We start from the raw sequence: 19084 nt of genomic DNA, 5'->3' as shown, positions 1-19084 counted from the left end.
TACTAATAAACCCCAAAGACCCGATCGAAATGAGGGAGTTCGATCGGATCATTGGGGGGCACGTGTCACCCCCCCCCTCCACCCCCCACTGGCTCCGCCAGTGTTCGCCAACGTAACCACAGTCATCGCAATCGCCGTAAATTCAACCAAAACCGATAACGGTTACCAATCGCCAATCACCAACACCAATTATCACCGCAATTCCTTAACCAACGCAATCACAATCATCATAGCCACCGTCAGATAGATCGCACCATCAGCAATATCAACGATGGAATCACGACCGCGACTATGAACACCACCACCACCACCATCAATGTCACATCCATGAACTTAATCACTCACCAATACCTCCACAATCCTCTTAACCGCAACCACCACCACCACCAACATAAACTCGGCAAATCACCACCACCACCACGGTCACCACCACCACGGTCACCACCTGCATCAACTCCACTCGCCATCGACCAGCGCCGCCCTTCTCGCGCCGTCCCTCCAACCCCGCGCCGCGAGCCTCTCTCGCCGTGCGACGACGGGAGTCGCCGTGGGAGCGCGGTGGAGGGAGTCGGGTTACCTTGTGCCATCATCACCAAATGTCAACGTGGGCGAAGCCCCCGGGGCGCCGCCGCCACCGCCCCCCCTGCCCCCAGGGCACGGCGCCCACTCAGTGCGACGCGGCGAACTTCATTCGCTTCTGCTTCTGTCTCTGGTTGCAGAACCACACGCGCACCACGTTCTTCTTGAGGTCCAGCTTCTCGGCGATGGCCGCGATCTTCTCGGACGAGGGCCGCGGCTGCACGGCGAAGTAGGCCTCCAGGGAGCGTCGCTCGGGCCCCGCGATGGCCGTGCGCTTGCGCCTCCGCTCGCCGCCGCCGCTGCCGCTGAACAGCTCAGGCTTGAGCTGACGGCCGCGCGCCGCCTTCTCGGCCTCCTCGAGCCACGCCTGCAGGATGGGCTTGAGCGCGATCATGTTGTTGTGCGACAGCGTGAGCGACTCGAAGCGACAGATGGTGCTCTGGCTCAACGAGCCCACGCCCGGGATCTTGAGGTTGCCCAGCGCCGAGCCCACGTCGGCCTGCGTCACGCCTAGCTTGATGCGCCGCTGCTTGAAGCGCTCCGCGAACGCCTCCAGCTCGCGCGGGTCCGTGTCGATGTCGCCCATGCCTCCCCCCATGCCCCCGTGGTGGGGGCCCATCCCGTGCGGGACCCCCAGTCCCATGGCCGCCGGGTGCATGTGGCCCATCCCGGGGATGTGCGCCGCCGCCGAGTCGGCACCTCCGATGCCGCCGGAGAGAGAGGAGAGTCCGTGCGGGAGGTGGTCCAGGAGGTCCCCGTCCAGTGCCTGGTGGCCGTGGTGGTGGTGGTGATGGTGGTGGTGGTGCGAGCCCAGCACGGAGCCGTGCGCGGAGGAGGAGGAGGCGGAGCACGGCACCGCGGTGTTCATCACGGCGGCGCTGAACGCGGCGGCGGCTGCGGCGGAGTCGCCCTTGAAGGCGGGGAGCAGGTGGTGATGGTGTTGCTGCTGATGATGATGCTGCTGCTGCTGATGGTGCTGATGATGATGCTGATGATGATGCGGGTGCTGCTGCTGCCTCTTGCCGACCGCGGCTGCTGCTGCTGAGTCGGCGGCTGCGAGAAGCGCGTTTCCCTCCAGGCCAGCCAGGATCTCGCCCTGGAGCTGCAAATAAACAGCCGCGCTCGACTCTGCGGGGAATTGGGTGGAGTGGCGGCGCCCTGCCCGCTCCGCGCCACTCCGACACGCGGAAAGGAAGAGGCCTCCTCCTCCTCGCCTCCTCCTCTCCTCCACCTCCTCCTCCTCCTTCTCCACCTCCTCCTCCTCCTTCTCATGAAAATTGGAGCGAGGCCACGCGGGACTCGAACGCGCGTGTCCGCGACCGCCGCCAACACGGAAACAACATTAGCGCGCGTGCGTGCGCGCGTGCATCTACACGTGTGCGTGTGCGTGTGTCTACAGGTGTGTGTGTCTACAGGTGTGTGTGTGTGCGTGAGTCTACACGTGTGTATGTGCGTGTGTCTACAGGTGTGTGTATGTGTCTACACGTGTGTGTGTCTACACGTGTGTGTGTCTACACTGTGTGTGTGTCTACACTGTGTGTGTGTGTCTACAGGTGTGTGTGTGTCTACACTGTGTGTGTGTCTACACTGTGTGTGTGTCTACAGGTGTGTGTGTGTGTCTACAGGTGTGTGTGTGTGTCTACACTGTGTGTGTGTCTACACTGTGTGTGTGTGTCTACACGTGTGTGTGTGTGTCTACACGTGTGTGTGTGTCTACACGTGCGTGTGGGGAACGGCGGCGCAGTGATTAGTGCACTGCGCTACGATCACGGCGACTTGAGTTCGATTCTCGCTCGCGACCAATAACAGTGGCGAATATGTGAACCGTTCTTGGGTCTCCCCTAGGTCGGCTCGGCCTTAAAATGAACACCAGCTGTTGTGCGTAAATATCAGCACTGCGGAGACAAATGTGGCCGGGCCTCGTTCTCGTCAACACCACATCCTTGTGCGCCGTTCTGGCCTTAATAGGTGCTCCCTAACACTTGCTCAGTCTTTTAAAAAATATATATTGGGGGGTCGGAGGGGGGTATCTTTGTCTCTATGTGCGTGCGCCGCGCCTGTGTGGATGTCTGGGGGAGCGGTGGTGGGTCCGTGAGCGCACCGCGCTACGATCCCGGCGTCCCGAGTTCCATTTCCGCTCACGGCTACCAACAGCGGCGACGATTGTCTGAACCGGTCCCTGGGTCGACTCGACCGGTCCCTGGGTCGACTAGACCGGTCCATGGGTCGACTCGACCGGTCCATGGGTCGACTCGGCCAGGTGCGATGCCTTCACGTCGCCACTCGAGAGACAAAGGCGGTCGCGCGTGGCACTGGCCACCCGTGTGCCGTGCCGGCGTTTCAGAGGTGCTCGCTAACAGCGCTTGTCCCAACAGTCGGTTAAGGCTACACGAGGGCATCCTGTTGTACACACGTGTGAGTGTGAGTACACGTGTGAGTGTGAGCACGTGTGAGTACACGTGTGAGTGTGAGTACGTGTGTGTGAGTACGTGTGTGTGAGTACACGTGCGAGTGTGAGTACACGTGCGAGTGTGAGTACACGTGTGAGTACGTGTGTGAGTACACGTGTGAGTGTGATTTAACGTGTGAGTGTGAGTAAACGTGTGAGTGTGAGTACGTGTGTGTGAGTACGTGTGTGTGAGTACACGTGCGAGTGTGAGTACACGTGCGAGTACGTGTGTGAGTACGCGTGCGAGTGTGAGCACGAGTGTGAGTACACGTGTGAGTGTGAGTACACGTGTGAGTGCCCTTTTGCGTACTTTCCGAAGCGTGGTTGCGTTGCACGAGAGTGAACACCTGTGTATGTACTTGTGTCGTGTGTGCTGTGTGTGTGTACGTGTGTGTACTTGTGTCGTGTGTGTGCTGTGTGTGTGCTGTGTGTGTACTTGTGTTGTGTGTGCTGTGTGTGTGTACGTGTGTGTACTTGTGTCGTGTGTGCTGTGTGTGTGTGTGCTGTGTGTGTACTTGTATCGTGTGTGCTGTGTGTGTACGTGTGTGTACTTGTGTCGTGTGTGCTGTGTGTGTACTTGTGTCGTGTGTGCTGTGTGTGTGTGTACGTGTGTGTACTTGTGTCGTGTGTGTACTTGTGTCGTGTGTGCTGTGTGTGTGTGTACGTGTGTGTACTTGTGTCGTGTGTGCTGTGTGTGTGTACGTGTGTGTACTTGTGTTGTGTGCGCTGTGTGTGTGTACGTGTGTGTACTTGTGTCGTGTGTGCTGTGTGTGTGTGTGCTGTGTGTGTACTTGTATCGTGTGTGCTGTGTGTGTACGTGTGTGTACTTGTGTCGTGTGTGCTGTGTGTGTACTTCTAAAGTGTCGTGTGTGCTGTGTGTGTGTGTACGTGTGTGTACTTGTGTCGTGTGTGTACTTGTATCGTGTGTGCTGTGTGTGTACGTGTGTGTACTTGTGTCGTGTGTGCTGTGTGTGTGTACGTGTGTGTACTTGTGTCGTGTGTGTACTTGTGTCGTGTGTGCTGTGTGTGTGTGTACGTGTGTGTACTTGTGTCGTGTGTGCTGTGTGTGTGTACGTGTGTGTACTTGTGTTGTGTGTGCTGTGTGTGTGTACGTGTGTGTACTTGTGTCGTGTGTGCTGTGTGTGTGTGTGTGCTGTGTGTGTACTTGTATCGTGTGTGCTGTGTGTGTACGTGTGTGTACTTGCGTCGTGTGTGCTGTGTGTGTACTTGTGTCGTGTGTGCTGTGTGTGTGTGTACGTGTGTGTACTTGTGTCGTGTGTGTACTTGTGTCGTGTGTGCTGTGTGTGTACGTGTGTGTACTTGTGTCGTGTGTGCTGTGTGTGTGTACGTGTGTGTACTTGTGTCGTGTGTGCTGTGTGTACGTGTGTGTACGTGTGTGTACTTGTGTCGTGTGTGCTGTGTGTGTGTGTACGTGTGTGTACTTGTGTCGTGTGTGCTGTGTGTGTGTACGTGTGTGTACTTGTGTCGTGTGTGCTGTGTGTGTGTGTACGTGTGTGTACTTGTGTCGTGTGTGCTGTGTGTGTGTGTGTACGTGTGTGTACTTTTGTCGTGTGTGCTGTGTGTGTGTACGTGTGTGTACTTGTGTCGTGTGTGCTGTGTGTGTGTGTACGTGTGTGTACTTGTGTCGTGTGTGCTGTGTGTGTACGTGTGTGTACGTGTGTGTACTTGTGTCGTGTGTGCTCTGTGTGTGTACGTGTGTGTACTTGTGTCGTGTGTGCTGTGTGTGTGTGTACGTGTGTGTACTTGTGTCGTGTGTGCTGTGTGTGTGTGTGTACGTGTGTGTAGTTGTGTCGTGTGTGCTGTGTGTGTACGTGTGTGTACTTGTGTCGTGTGTGCTGTGTGTGTACGTGTGTGTACTTGTGTCGTGTGTGCTGTGTGTGTGTACGTGTGTGTACTTGTGTCGTGTGTGCTGTGTGTGTGTGTACGTGTGTGTACTTGTGTCGCGTGTGCTGTGTGTGTACGTGTGTGTACTTGTGTCGTGTGTGCTGTGTGTTTACGTGTGTGTACTTGTGTCGCGTGTGCTGTGTGTGTGTGTACTTGTGTCGTGTGTGCTGTGTATGTGTACGTGTGTGTACTTGTGTCGTGTGTGCTGTGTGTGTGTGTACGTGTGTGTACTTCTGTTAAGGCTATACGGGGGATCTTTGTCTTTGTACTTGTGTCGTGTGTGCTGTGTGTGTGTACGTGTGTGTACTTGTGTCGTGTGTGCTGTGTGTGTACGTGTGTGTACGTGTGTGTACTTGTGTCGTGGGAAGCGGGTGTGTAGCGATTAGCGCACTGCGCTACAAACCCGGAGCCGAGTTCGATTCCCGCTCACGGCCAACACCGTGTTTTATATTTATTATTTTATTATTTCCCTTCTACGTGACTTTACCGAAAGAACCAAGAAGATGAATACCTGCAGTCACGAAAGCTTTAAATCGAAATTTTACCGCCAGTAACGATTATCTGAACCGGTCCTGGGCCTCCCCTAGGTCGACTCAGCCTGAAATGAGTACCCGGTGCGGTGTGTAAACATCGCCACTGGGGAGACAAAGGCGGTCGGGCGTGGTGTTGGCCATCCACCCCCTCGTGTACCGTTCCCGCCTTCATAGGTGCTCGCTAACAGCACTTACAGTCTGTTAAGGCTATACGGGGGATCTTTGTCTTTGTACTTGTGTCGTATGTGTGTGATTGCATAAATCACTTTCGTATTTGGGTTGTCGAGTGCTTGCGTGCACGTGAGTGTGCGTGTGAGTGAGTGTACGTGTGCGTGTGCGTGAGTGAGAGTGCGTGTGCGTGAGTGTACGTGTCCGTCTGTTACTGCGTGAGTGTGCGTAAGTGTGTGTGTGTGTGCGCTCCTTCGTGAGGGTGCGTGTGAGTGTGTGTGTTTCTAAGTGAGTGTGTGTGTGAGAGAGAGTGGCCGTGCGCGCGTGTACGTGACGTGTACGCTGCGCGAGAGTGCCCGTGCTAGAGCGTGGTGCGTGGGGATTCTGCGCGAATCTGCACGAGTGTGCGAGCATGCACGCAGGGGCGTGCGTGAGAGTCTGTAAGAGTGTGTGTGTGTGAGAGTCTGTGTGTGTGTGAGTCTGTGTGTGTGTGAGTCTGTGTGTGTGAGAGTCTGTAAGAGTGTGAGTGTGTGTGTGTGAGAGTCTGTGTGTGTGTGAGTCTGTGTGTGTGAGAGTCTGTGTGTGTGTGAATCTGTGTGTGTGAGAGTCTGTGTGTGTCTGAGTCTGGGTGTGTGTGAGAGTCTGTGTGTGTGTGTGAGAGAGTCTGTGTGTGTGTGAGTATGTGTGTGTGTGTGAGTCTGTGTGTGTGAGAGTCTGTGTGTGTGTGTGAGTCTGTGTGTGTGAGTCTGTGTGTGTGAGTGAGAGTCTGTGTGTCTGAGTGAGAGTCTGTGTCTGTGTGAGTCTGTGTGTGTGAGTGCGAGTCTGTGTGTGTGTGAGTCTGTGTGTGTGAGTCTGTGTGTGTGAGTCTGTGTGTGTGAGTGAAAGTCTGGGTGTGTGTGAGTCTGTGGGTCTGTGAGTATGTGTGGGTGTGAGTCTGTGTGTGTGTAAGTCTGTGTGTGTGTGAGTCTGTGTGTGTGAGTGAGAGTCTGTGTGTGTGTGAGTCTGTGAGTCTGTGTGGGTGTGAGTCTGTGTGTGTGTAAGTCTGTGTGTGTGTGAGTCTGTGTGTGTGAGAGTCTTTGTGTGTGAGTCTCTGTGTGTGTGAGTCTGTGTGTGTGTGAGTCTGTGTGTGTGTCTGTGTGTGTGAGTCTGTGTGTGTGAGAGTCTGTGTGTGTGTGAGTCTGTGTGTGTGAGTCTGTGTGTGAGTCTGTGTGCGTGAGTCTGTGTGTGTGTGAGTGAGAGTCTGTGTGTGTGTGAGTCTCTGTGTGTGTGAATCTGTGTGTGTGAGTCTGTGTGTGTGAGAGTCTGTGTGTGTGTGAGTCTGTATGTGTGAGAGTCTGTGTGTGTGTGAAAGTCTGTGTGTGTGAAAGTCTGTGTGTGAGAGTTTGTGTGTGTGTGTGTGAGTCTGTGTGTGTGAGGATTTGTGTGTGTGCGCGTGTTGTTGGGAATGCCGTGAGATGAGTGTTGGCCAGTGTGTGGGACAGGAGTGAGTGAGTGAGACGGGAGTGAGTGAGTGAGACGGGAGTGAGTGAGTGGGTGAGTGAGTGAGTGAGACGGGAGTGAGTGAGTGGGTGAGTGAGTGAGTGGTGAGTGAGTGAGTGAGACGAGAGTGAGTGAGTGAGACGGGAGTGAGTGAGCGAGTGAGTGGTGAGTGAGTGAATGAGACGGGAGTGAGTGAGTGAGACGGGAGTGAGTGAGTGAGTGAGACGGGAGTGAGTGAGTGGGTGAGTGAGTGAGACGGGAGTGAGTGAGTGGGTGAGTGAGTGAGTGAGTGAGTGGTGAGTGAGTGAGTGAGACGAGAGTGAGTGAGACGGGAGTGAGTGAGCGAGTGAGTGGTGAGTGAGTGAATGAGACGGGAGTGAGTGAGTGAGACGGGAGTGAGTGAGTGAGTGAGACGGGAGTGAGTGAGTGGGTGAGTGAGCGAGTGAGTGAGTGAGTGAGTGAGACGAGAGTGAGTGAGTGAGACGGGAGTGAGTGAGCGAGTGAGTGGTGAGTGAGTGAATGAGACGGGAGTGAGTGAGTGAGTGGTGAGTGAGTGAGTGAGACGGGAGTGAGTGAGTGAGACGGGAGTGGGTGAGTGAGTGAGTGGGTGAGACGAGAGTGAGTGAGTGAGACGGGAGTGGGTGAGTGAGTGAGACGGGAGTGGGTGAGTGAGACGGGAGTGAGTAAGTGAGTGAGACGGGAGTGAGTGAGTGGGTGAGTGAGTGAGACGGGAGTGAGTGAGTGAGTGGGTGAGTGAGCGAGTGAGTGGGTGAGTGAGTGAGTGAGACGAGAGTGAGTGAGTGAGACGGGAGTGAGTGAGCGAGTGAGTGGTGAGTGAGTGAATGAGACGGGAGTGAGTGAGTGGTGAGTGAGTGAGTGAGACGGGAGTGAGTGAGTGAGACGGGAGTGAGTGAGTGAGTGAGACGGGAGTGAGTGAGTGGGTGAGTGAGTGAGACGGGAGTGAGTGAGTGGGTGAGTGAGCGAGTGAGTGGGTGAGTGAGTGAGTGAGACGAGAGTGAGTGAGTGAGACGGGAGTGAGTGAGCGAGTGAGTGGTGAGTGAGTGAATGAGACGGGAGTGAGTGAGTGAGTGGTGAGTGAGTGAGTGAGACGGGAGTGAGTGAGTGAGACGGGAGTGGGTGAGTGAGTGAGTGAGTGGGTGAGACGAGAGTGAGTGAGTGAGACGGGAGTGGGTGAGTGAGTGAGACGGGAGTGGGTGAGTGAGTGGGTGAGTGAGTGAGTGAGACGGGAGTGAGTGAGACGGGAGTGAGTGAGTGGTGAGTGAGTGGGTGAGACGAGAGTGAGTGAGTGAGTGAGACGGGAGTGGGTGAGTGAGTGAGACGGGAGTGGGTGAGTGAGTGGTTGAGTGAGTGAGTGAGACGGGAGTGAGTGAGTGAGACGGGAGTGGGTGAGTGAGTGAGTGAGTGGGTGAGACGAGAGTGAGTGAGTGAGACGGGAGTGGGTGAGTGAGTGAGACGGGAGTGGGTGAGTGAGTGGGTGAGTGAGTGAGACGGGAGTGAGTGAGTGAGACGGGAGTGAGTGAGACAGGAGTGAGTGAGACAGGAGTGAGGGAGTGGGTGAGTGAGTGGGTGAGTGGGTGAGTGAGTGAGACGGGAGTGAGTGAGTGGGTGAGTGGGTGGGTGAGTGGGTGAGTGAGTGAGACGGGAGTGAGTGAGTGGGTGAGTGAGTGGGTGAGTGAGTGAGACGGGAGTGAGTGGGTGAGTGAGACGGGAGTGAGTGAGTGAGACGGGGGTGAGTGGGTGAGTGAGTGAGACGGGAGCGAGTGAGTGGGTGAGTGAGATGGGAGTGAGTGAGTGAGTGGGTGAGTGAGATGGGAGTGAGTGAGTGAGACGGGAGTGAGTGAGTGGGTGAGTGAGATGGGAGTGAGTGAGTGAGTGGGTGAGTGAGATGGGAGTGAGTGAGTGAGACGGGGGTGAGTGAGTGAGACGGGAGTGAGTGGGTGAGTGAGACGGGAGTGAGTGAGATGGGAGTGAGTGAGTGGGTGAGTGACACGGGAGTGAGTGAGACGGGAGTGGGTGAGTGGGTGAATGGGTGAGTGAGTGGGTAAGTGGGTGAGTGAGTGAGTGGGTGAGTGGGTGAGTGAGACGCGAGTGAGTGAGTGGGTGAATGAGACGGGAGTGAGTGGGTGTGTGGGTGAGTGAGTGAAACGGGAGTGAGTGAGACGTGGGTGGGTGAGTGAATGGGTGAGTGAGACGCGAGTGGGTGAGTGGGTGAGTGAGCGCGTGCATGCGCCGAGCTCACGTACGGCGCTGTGAGCGATGCAGGCGCGGCGCAGGGCGTCGCTCCCCGCAGGCAGGGCGCCCTGCAGGCTGAAGCCGCCCTGCTTAGCGGACACCGCGCTCATGGACAGCATCGCGCAGAGTGGCGAGCAGGAGAGGCTCGCGGGCTGGGAGCGCGGAGCCAGCCCCTCCCCTGCATCCCCCCCACCCCCCACAAATCATCACCCCCCCCACCCCAAATCTCACCTGACTGGGGGCCAAGTCTCGCGAGACGGGGCAGGGAGCGCGGGGAGCAGAGGGAGGAGACGCGGAGCTGGGAACAGGAGGGGATGAATGCAGAGGTGGAGGAGCGAGCGAGACGGGTGGATTTGATGATGCAAGGACGGGGGACGAGGGATGAAAGGGGGGGTGCAGAGATGGAGGATTTGGGATTCGTGGTTATAGGATGGATCAAGGGGTGGAGGCGATGGATGGAAGGAGGGGTGGGATGATGGAGGGAATGGATGCGTTCAGGAGGAGAGATGGAGGCAGTGGGGGGGGGGGGGGTGATCTTCGCGGCTGAGCATGGGGAAGTATTGCAGGAGGGGGATTGAGGCGAGGGGAACGGAGCGAAGGCCGTGACAGAAGCCGGGTTGGGATCGCCGGGTTCCTGGAGTTCGAGATTCCCACCGCCAGCGAGTTCGCGAGAGGGCCACGTGATGGTCTGATCCCCAACGACTCACAGACCGATCGGTTCTCACAGAGACTCGCACAGAGGCCCATAGACCTAAACAGACTCACATAGAAGCCCATAGGATTAGACTCGCACAGAGACGCATAGACCTAAACAGACTCACATAGAAGCCCATAGAATTACAGACTTGCACAGAGGCCCATAGACCTAAAGAGACTCACATAGAAGCCCATAGAATTAGACTCACACAGAGGCCCATAGACCTAAACAGTGACTCACATAGAAGCCCATAGAATTACAGACTCGCACAGAGGCCCATAGACCTAAACAGAGACTCACATAGAAGACCATAGAATTACAGACTCGCACAGAGGCCCATAGACCTAAACAGAGACTCACATAGAAGTCCATAGAATTACAGACTCGCACAGAGACGCATAGACCTAAACAGAGACTCACATAGAAGCCCATAGAATTACAGACTCGCACAGAGGCCCATAGACCTAAACAGAGACTCACATAGAAGTCCATAGAATTACAGACTCGCACAGAGACGCATAGACCTAAACAGAGACTCACATAGAAGCCCATAGAATTACAGACTCGCACAGAGGCCCATAGACCTAAACAGAGACTCACATAGAAGTCCACAGACTTATAGAGAGACTCGCATAGACCTACACAAACACGACAATAAAACCAACAGACTTGCAAATACCCAAAACCTTTATTGCGGTCGCGAATGCCGACGTGTTAAACAGACGCACACAGACTTACGGAGAAACACTCTCTCATAGAGACCCACAGACACGCACGGGCCCCGAGTCGCGAGGAAATTGCCTTCTCGAGTGCAGCGAGCCAGTGATGGTGTTAGCCCGGTCACTAATGGCTCCGCACAGAAACCCCGGCACATTAGACTCGGTTCCTCATTTTATTTGGCAAAACTCCAGCTCTGATAACGCGGTTTCCATCGACGCACCACGCTCTCTCCGCCACCACGCGCTCTCAGCAGGCCGCGACCTCTCTCCCCCGCGGCGTCTCCGCTACAAGGTGGTGCACTGCTGCCTGCTTGACCCCTCGGTCACGTGAGACAGCGCGGCGGCACCGGCCACGTGAGAGGACCATCGCCACGGCAACATCGCCACGGCAACATCACCACGGCAACATCACTATGACATCACCACAGCAACATCGCAACCAACATCACGATAGCCAAATCGGCATGGCAAGATCAACGTAGCAACACCGCCACCAACATCACCATAGGAAAAATTGCTACATCACCAGAGCAACATCACCATCAACATCACCATGTCAACATCACTACCCACATCATCCCAGTAACATATCTACATCACCACTAAATGTAACCGTTATTCACAATACAGTATATCGTGTGTGTGTGTGAACGTGAGTGTGTGTCGATGTCTTTCTCGAGGTGAACGAAGAGCGGAGGCGCAGTGGTTCGCGCAACGCACTACGAACCCGGAGAGTCAAGTTCGATTCTCGGCCACGGTCAACAAACGAGGAACTGGCGCTGCGCAGAAACCTCAGCACTGGGAAGACAAAGGCTGACGGGCTGGCGAGGGCCACACCTCCCCGTAGTGCCGCCCTTAATAGGTGCTCGCTAACGGCCCTTGCTGTGGAGGCTACATGGGGTGCCTTTGTCTTTGCGTGAACTCCCCCCGCGCCCTCTCCGTCAGTCCTCGGCTCTCGTTCGCTTCGGCGGCAGCGGGGAGCCCGGCGCGCCCCCACCAGCCCCTTCTTCTCTGTCGCCCTGGGGGGGGCCGTGACACGGCTCGGGCGGGGGGGGCACCCCCACGGACAGGATCGGCCCCCCCGCACCCCCGCCCCCCCCCTGCAGTGCGCCACTCTCCACCGGTGGCGGCGAGGTGACGGCGGTGGCGGCGACGTCGAACGCGAGCCTACGCACCGTGCCACCGCCGGGCGCCCCCCGCCACGGAGGGCCGGCAGCGGTTTCCTCGCGGCCCTCCCGGGGATCCCCCACGACCCCCGCGACCCCAGCGACCCCCGCGACCCCAGTGGCCCCCGCGACCCCAGCGAGCCGGGCTTCCAGCTCGTCGGTGTAGCGGTCGCTGCGCTCCAGGGCCTTGCCCAGGCGGCCGAGTTCGCGCCGCTGCTGCTCCAGCTTGGCCTGCAGCGCGGCGACGGTGGCGCGGCCGAACCTGGCGTGGGGACGGGGAAAGAGAGAGAAACCAAGTTAGAGAAGTTGCAGCGAGAGAGGGAGAGAGAGGGACGGCGCATTGAGCGTGGGGAGGCACCCCGGCGTGGCACGCAGCGAGGACTCCGTGCCGGGCACAGAGCCGTCGCTCCGAAGACGGCACCGCCAGAGATGCCCTCGATTCGCAATCGAGTTTTTGGTTCAGCCACCTAACGATCTGGGCCAAATTTGTGTCGTCAAGACCCTCCACCGGCCGACACGGCCGAGCAAATAAAATTTTGGCTCCGGGTGGTATCGGCCCGCGGCGAGATGAACGCCGTCTAACCGAGCGGCGTCTTCAGGTCTCAGGGAGTCAGAATAACTGCGTCGCCGCCACACTCACGGTCCACGACACCGGGCTGCGGAATCCTGGGTGCCGTCTCCCGCGTACGGTCCGGCCCCCCTCATCCACATCATCGCTCCAGGGCCCACGTGGTGCGTGCCACTTTGTGGTCAAGTCAACAGTGGCCGTCCTCTGGAGAGACTCGCCACCACCACAGGAACGCCGAATTTCCACCCCTGGTTCGGCGGGGGCCGACGAGTCCCGATGCCCCGTGCACGGCTCGTTTGTGCAGCAGGAGGCCGTCGTGGCTCGACGCGGCGCTGGGGTCGCGACCTGTGCGGGGAGCGGCTGTCGATCTCCATGCGCAGGCTCTGGTTCTCGCGCTGCAGGTCGACGTTCTCCTCCCGCAGCTGCGCGTGCACCTAGCACGGCACGGGGCACACGCACGCAGAGGCTGTCACATGCACGCGCGCGCACGCACGCACACACACACGGGTGCCTGGAAACGCACGCATGCTCTCATGCGGAGTGTGAGAGGTGAGGGAGCAACAGGTGAGGGAGCCACAGGTGTGAGCCGCTGGTGAGAGGATGGCAGTAGAGACGCGTGCGCGTAATCGACCGAAGAGGCTGATGGAGGGCAGTGACGGCTCTCCAACCCCCTCCACCCCCTCCCATCACAGCAGCTCCCGGTGATCAAGGTAATTTGTGAGTGCATCTGATCCCCTGTGCCGCCCTCCACCACGAACCCCCCCACCCCACCGCGTCGCAGTGAATTCCCACACTCGGCGCTCGCTTCGGGGCATCCGCCAAAGGGTGAGAGGGGTTCATTAGCGGCGTCGTCGCCCTCTCCCAGAGCGGAGAGATGTGTAACCCGGAGTGGATCTGCGTGCAACGGACCGGAGCATCTTGATCTCCCGGAGCGGGGGATGCGCAATGGCGGAGCCAGAATTTTCAGGTAGGGGGGGGCAACCCTTCCAGCAATACACTTTTTTGGGAGTTATTAATGAGTAAGGATTTGTCCCTTGCTTTTTATTCGACGCGTGTGCAGCGATGGCGCAGCCATCGATCGAGGGTCGAATTCGAACCGCGTTGTGTGATCGGCATCGCGCTCGCTGAAGGTGAATGTCTTCAGGGAAGTCGAGGACTCTGTATACGCAACTGCGCACAATTCTGTGAGTCACTTATAACCGCTTTGCCGTTACTTATGGACTCAATTATGGACTCAGACTATTGTCCTATCATCTCATAGAGTCCCTGGCACGTGATAATATGCTACACAGAATGCTGATTTATTACCAATAAACCCCAATGATCCAATCGAAATTAGGGATTTCGAGTCGGATCATTGGGGGGGCACGTGCCACCCCACCCCCCCACTGACGGTGATGCGTAACCCCCGAGCTTGTCACCGCAGATGCCAAAGCGGACCGTCATGTGACGGTAGCAGACCGCCGAGTTGCCCTCACCTCGCGCTCCCTGCTCATCTCGTTTCTCGTCGCTCGGAGCTCATCGCGCGCCGCCTTCAGCTTCCCCGAGAGCGCGAGTAGCACCGCCGGGTCGACCTCCGACCCCGCGGGCCGGCCGTCGACCTCCGACCCCGCGGGCTCGCCCGGATTCGCACGCAGCTGGGCCCAGAGAGCGTTGTTCTCTCCCTGCAGCCGCTCCACCTCCACCGCCAGCGTCTCCGCCTCCTCCTGGGAGTGAAGGGGACACGGGGGTGAGGGCGAGGTAGCAACGTGACCTGGTGCGTCGGGCGCAGAGTGTCCGTCACGGTGTGTCTGTGACTGTGTATCCGCGACACGGTGTGTCTGTGACGGTGTATCCGCAACACGCTGTGTCTGTGACGGTGTTTCCGTGACGGTGTGTCCATGACGGCAAGTCCGTGACGACGTGTCCGTGACGGTGTTTCCGTGACGGCGTGTCCGTGACGGTGTTTCCGTGACGGTGTGTCTGTGACGGTGTTTCCGTGACGGCGTGTCCGTGACGGTGTTTCCGTGACGGCGTGTCCGTGACGGTGTTTCCGTGACGGCGTGTCCGTGACGGTGTTTCCGTGACGGTGTGTCTGTGACGGTGTTTCCGTGACGGTGTGTCTGTGACGGTGTGTCTGTGACGGTGTTTCCGTGACGGTGTGTCCGTGACGGTGTGTCCGTGACGGTCTGTCCGTGACGGTGTGTCCGTGACGGCGTGTCCGTGACGGTGTTTCCGTGACGGCGTGTCCGTGACGGCGTTTCCGTGACGGTGTGTCTGTGACGGTGTTTCCGTGACGGTGTGTCTGTGACGGTGTTTCCGTGACGGTGTGTCCGTGACGGTGTGTCCGTGACGGTGTGTCCGTGACGGTGTGTCCGTGACGGTGTGTCCGTGACGGTGTGTCCGTGACGGTCTGTCCGTGACGGCGTGTCCATGACGGCGTGTCCGTGACGGCGTGTCCGTGACGCCGCGTCTACACGACCGAGCGATCGTTAAAGATATCCGTCACGAGTCCACCGCTGAAGCCGTCCACCGGCTCGCTCCCCGGCCTCCACGCAGGAGCTCTCGACCTCCGCATCTCGACGCACCTCGTACTCTCTCCGCAGCACCTCCAGCCGCGCCGATCTCAACCGCCTCCGCTGTGTGGGGCTCCCAGGAGCGTGCGGGACGTCGCCCCCACCTGGGCGGGGAGGGGGAGGGAGGCAGTGCAGGGTTAGAAGCTAGGGTTGAGATGGAGCAGGTTAGGGGCTAGGGTTGAGATGGAGCAGGCTAGGGGCTAGGGTTGAGATGGAGCAGGTTAGGGGCTAGGGTTGAGGTGGAGCAGGCTAGGGGCTAGGGTTGAGATGGAGCAGGTTAGGGGCTAGGGTTGAGATGGAGCAGGTTAGGGGCTAGGGTTGAGATGGAGCAGGTTAGGGGCTAGGGTTGAGATGGAGCAGGTTAGGGGCTAGGGTTGAGATGGAGCAGGCGAGGGGCTAGGGTTGAGATGGAGCAGGTTAGGGGCTAGGGTTGAGATGGAGCAGGCGAGGGGCTAGGGTTGAGATGGAGCAGGTTAGGGGCTAGGGTTGAGATGGAGCAGGTCAGGGGCGAGGGTTGAGATGGAGCAGGCTAGGGGCTAGAGTTGATATGGAGCAGGCGAGGGGCTAGAGTTGATATGGAGCAGGCGAGGGGCTAGGGTTGAGATGGAGCAGGTTAGGGGCTAGGGTTGAGATGGAGCAGGTTAGGGGCTAGGGTTGAGGTGGAGCAGGGTTGAGGTGGAGCAGGCTAGGGGCTAGGGTTGAGATGGAGCAGCTTAGGGGCTAGGGTTGAGATGGAGCAGGCTAGGGGCTAGGGTTGAGGTAGAGCAGGGTTGAGGTGGAGTAGGTTACGGGCTAGGGTTAAGGTGGAGCAGGGTTGAGGTGGAGCAGGGTAGGGGCTAGGGTTGAGGTGGAGCAGGGTTGAGGTGGAGCAGGTTAGGGGCTAGGGTTAAGGTGGAGCAGGGTTGAGGTGGAGCAGGTTAGGGGCTAGGGTTAAGGTGGAGCAGGGTTGAGGTGGAGAAGGTTAGGGGCTAGGGTTGATGTGGAGCAGGTTAGGGGCTAGGGTTAAGGTGGAGCAGGGTAGGGGCTAGGGTTGAGGTGGAGCAGGGTTGAGGTGGAGCAGGTTAGGGGCTAGGGTTAAGGTGGAGCAGGGTTGAGGTGGAGCAATTTGGGGGCTAGGGTTGAGGTGGAGCAGGGTTGAGGTGGAGCAGGGTTGAGGGTTGAGTCGTCGTCTTATCCCACGCCGTGGGGTTGCTCCCCGGCCGCAGCGCTCACCGATGAGGCGTGCGCACGGCTTCTCGGCGGTCACCGGGCAGCGGCACACGGGGCAGTGGGGGCTCGTGCGTAGCCACAGTTCGATGCACGCGGCGCAGAACACGTGCAGGTTCGGGCAGCACATGGGCTCCTGAACCTGCGGAGTCGGGGAGAGGAGAGGGTCAGGAACACCGCCCGATTCGCGCGGCCAAGATGCTGGCAGGAGCGTGACAAATATCCAGGGAGACTTCTTCTCTCTGCACGGTCGGGGTGGGGAACCTTTGCCTCGATGAGGCACAATCGAGACTTTCTCATCACCGTCCCTCCACATAAAATATAGATCCAAGTACAATTGTTCACATTCCATCAGCCACACGGCATTCTGACAGTGCGTCATTTCAGCAGCATTGGTTCAACACGAGCACGCCTTGAATCAATTCTGGAGAAATGCCGGCATCTATTACCGCTGTTCATCGCACTGCTGCTTCTGCCAGGCCTTTGCGAGAGGTGAGGGTTTTGCTGTGGTTCTCTCCGTGTCGTGCTGCACGGCAACACAAACCTTTGCCGTTTGACCATACTTCACCACGCAGCCGCAGTATGGATTGGTGAGTGGGGGGCCAGGACTGGTTCAGATAATACTCGCCAATGAAGGTATCCGTGGCCGGGAATTAAGCTCAGTTTGTGGGTTTCAGAGCGCAGTGAATTAACCACTGCGCGCCACCGCTCCACCCCGTAGCCATTCAATGCCAGGTGAGTGTCGCTGGATGAGAGCAGAAGTTTATCTTCTTGGTTCTTTCGGTAAAGTCACGTAGAAGGGAAGTAATAAAATAATAAAAATAAAACATAATAAAATAATTCTCACGACGTTTCGGCCACAACGCAAGCTGAGGACGGCTGCTTGCGTTGTGGCCGAAACGTCGTGAGAAATATTTTATTCTTTTATTTGTGTGAATGAGTTTCGTTTGAAAAGAGAATGATGATGATGAGTGGTGTATATGGATCAGCTATGGAGAAAGAGTTATTAACAATCGTCATGGAGTTTGACGAATATAATGCGTGATGAAGAGGTTGCGGAGTTTCACGAGCGATGAGAACGATGGGTGAGGACTGTGCGTAGTGAAGGGGGTTTGCCGTACGAGTAATTGCTGCGATTGATTCGGAGATTGATTCGGAGTGTGTGTTGGAGAGATTGCGGAGTGAGAATTCGTGCTCGGGGGGGGGGACTGACGAGCGCTGGTGGCGAGGAGTTGATGCGGTGGCGGCCAGCGGCGAGTGTCGTGCAGCAACGAGCAAGATTGTTGATGAGTTCAAGTTCAAGTTCATTTATTAGGTATAGCCCTGTGAGCCATTCAGCTCTTGAATCGGGTGCAACCGCAACAAACAAAAAACATGAACAAAAACATCTTAAAGTGAATATGTGACTAAGTGCAAACAGAAAATTCAAGAAAAGACAGCAAAAATATTGCAGAAAAAACACCGTACACCAACGCTGTGTGCCAAAAATCCCAGTGGGATGCAAGTCAAACAACAACAACCACAAGACAGCTTAGATTAAGGCCATCAGTCTAACTCTGTACTACAACAAACAAACCTGGCTAAACCAATACACTTTTCGAAATCACCAAAATAAAGCCATGAAAGCAATGAAAAAGCAACCATAGGAACTGTGACGGTGCCTGAGTGTGCGGGCGACATGAGTGGTGGGAGGTGGACCGCTCTCCCCGCAGCCTTCGGCGTTTACCCTGTTGAGGCAGACGTGGCACGACACGGGCAGCGTGAACGAAAGCGACACGCCCCGGGCACACGCGGTGCCAGACGCAGCCGGCGGTTCCAGTAATCCACGTGTCCCGCCGCCGCCGCTGGGCGCCGCCATGTCCGAAGCGACCACGTGTCCAGGAGGCCCCGCCCACCGTTTGGTGACGTCACGCGGCCACGCCCTTTGAACCGGCGCGAGACACCGGAAGAGGCCCGGGGACTCGGAGCGGTGGATGCTCGGGTTGGACTCCGATTGCAACAACAACCACCACCACCACCACCACCAAGAAACAACAACAACCACCAACAACCTTCAACAACCACCACCAAGAAACAACAACAACCACCAACAACCTTCAACAACCACCACTACCACCAACAACAACCACCAACAACAACAACAACCTTCAACAACAACCACCATCAACAACAACCACCACCAACAACCTCCACCAACAACAACAACCACCGCGACGAGGCGGAGTGAGAGATGTCAGCGGCGTGATCAGCACGCACGAGGAGGAGGCGGCTTCGTAACGGTGCGAGACGTCCCCCGCCACGTGGACGACTTTCGCGGTCGACTCGAGGCGACTCGAAGTCGCCCCGAAGTCGCTCGCGGCACGCGGACCGAGTCGAGTCGTCCCAGCGGCGACAGAGCGGAGAGAGCGGCGGGGTCTGTGGGGGGAGGGTGCCCCCAGCACCGGGGGGAGGGGGGGGGGCTCGCAAGGGGTAAAGGCGACCCCGCAGGGGGCAGGGGGTGAGGGGGGGCAGGGGGTGAGGGGGGCGAGGGGGCCCGCAGGGGGCAGGGGGGCGAGGGGGGTGAGGCCGCCATGGGCTTGCTGGACAAGCTGCGCAAGGAATGGTTCCTCATCGGCATCGTCGCGGCCATCGGCCTGGCGCGGATGGAACCCAGCATCGGCGTCAAGGGCGGTGAGTGGTGTGGGGGGGGTCTGATGGGGGTGGGGGTCTGATGGGGGTGGGGGTCTGACGAGGGAGGGGGTCTGACGCGGGGGGGGGGGGGGGGTCAGCGTGACCCCTTGGGAACGGGGTCCGCGCGGGTCCCACCA

General features: G+C 57.8%; 3 protein-coding genes across 3 annotated transcripts in view; 1 reads left to right on the top strand and 2 right to left on the bottom strand.

The window, feature by feature from the left end:
* Positions 1–469: 469 nt before the first annotated feature.
* Positions 470–9485, bottom strand: LOC133350109 (POU domain, class 4, transcription factor 3-like). The gene is made up of 2 exons (XM_061564132.1): positions 9378–9485; positions 470–1681 (listed from the first exon to the last, which is right to left on the bottom strand). Exons 1-2 carry the CDS (start codon positions 9483–9485, stop codon positions 668–670), a joined length of 1122 nt encoding a protein of 373 aa, XP_061420116.1. The 3' UTR covers positions 470–667.
* A 1280-nt stretch (positions 9486–10765) lies between these two features.
* LOC133350108 (ORC ubiquitin ligase 1-like) lies at positions 10766–18500 on the bottom strand. The gene is made up of 6 exons (XM_061564131.1): positions 18004–18500; positions 16284–16419; positions 15084–15175; positions 13995–14222; positions 12862–12950; positions 10766–12210 (listed from the first exon to the last, which is right to left on the bottom strand). Exons 1-6 carry the CDS (start codon positions 18133–18135, stop codon positions 11724–11726), a joined length of 1164 nt encoding a protein of 387 aa, XP_061420115.1. The 5' UTR covers positions 18136–18500; the 3' UTR covers positions 10766–11723.
* A 313-nt stretch (positions 18501–18813) lies between these two features.
* Positions 18814–19084, top strand: part of SLC10A7 (solute carrier family 10 member 7) — a 34869-nt gene continuing 34598 nt past the window's right edge. Inside the window, exon 1 of the mRNA XM_061563818.1 lies at positions 18814–18947. Within this exon, the coding sequence (XP_061419802.1) occupies positions 18848–18947 (100 nt within the window). The 5' untranslated portion in view covers positions 18814–18847. The remainder of the gene's footprint in view (positions 18948–19084) is intronic.

The sequence above is a fragment of the Lethenteron reissneri genome, chromosome 32 (assembly GCF_015708825.2).
Source record: "Lethenteron reissneri isolate LAM-NWPU_2019-01 chromosome 32, ASM1570882v1, whole genome shotgun sequence".
Taxonomy (NCBI): domain Eukaryota; kingdom Metazoa; phylum Chordata; class Hyperoartia; order Petromyzontiformes; family Petromyzontidae; genus Lethenteron; species Lethenteron reissneri.
Note: the sequence above shows the minus strand (reverse complement) of the source record. Positions and strands in the feature narration are given on the sequence as shown.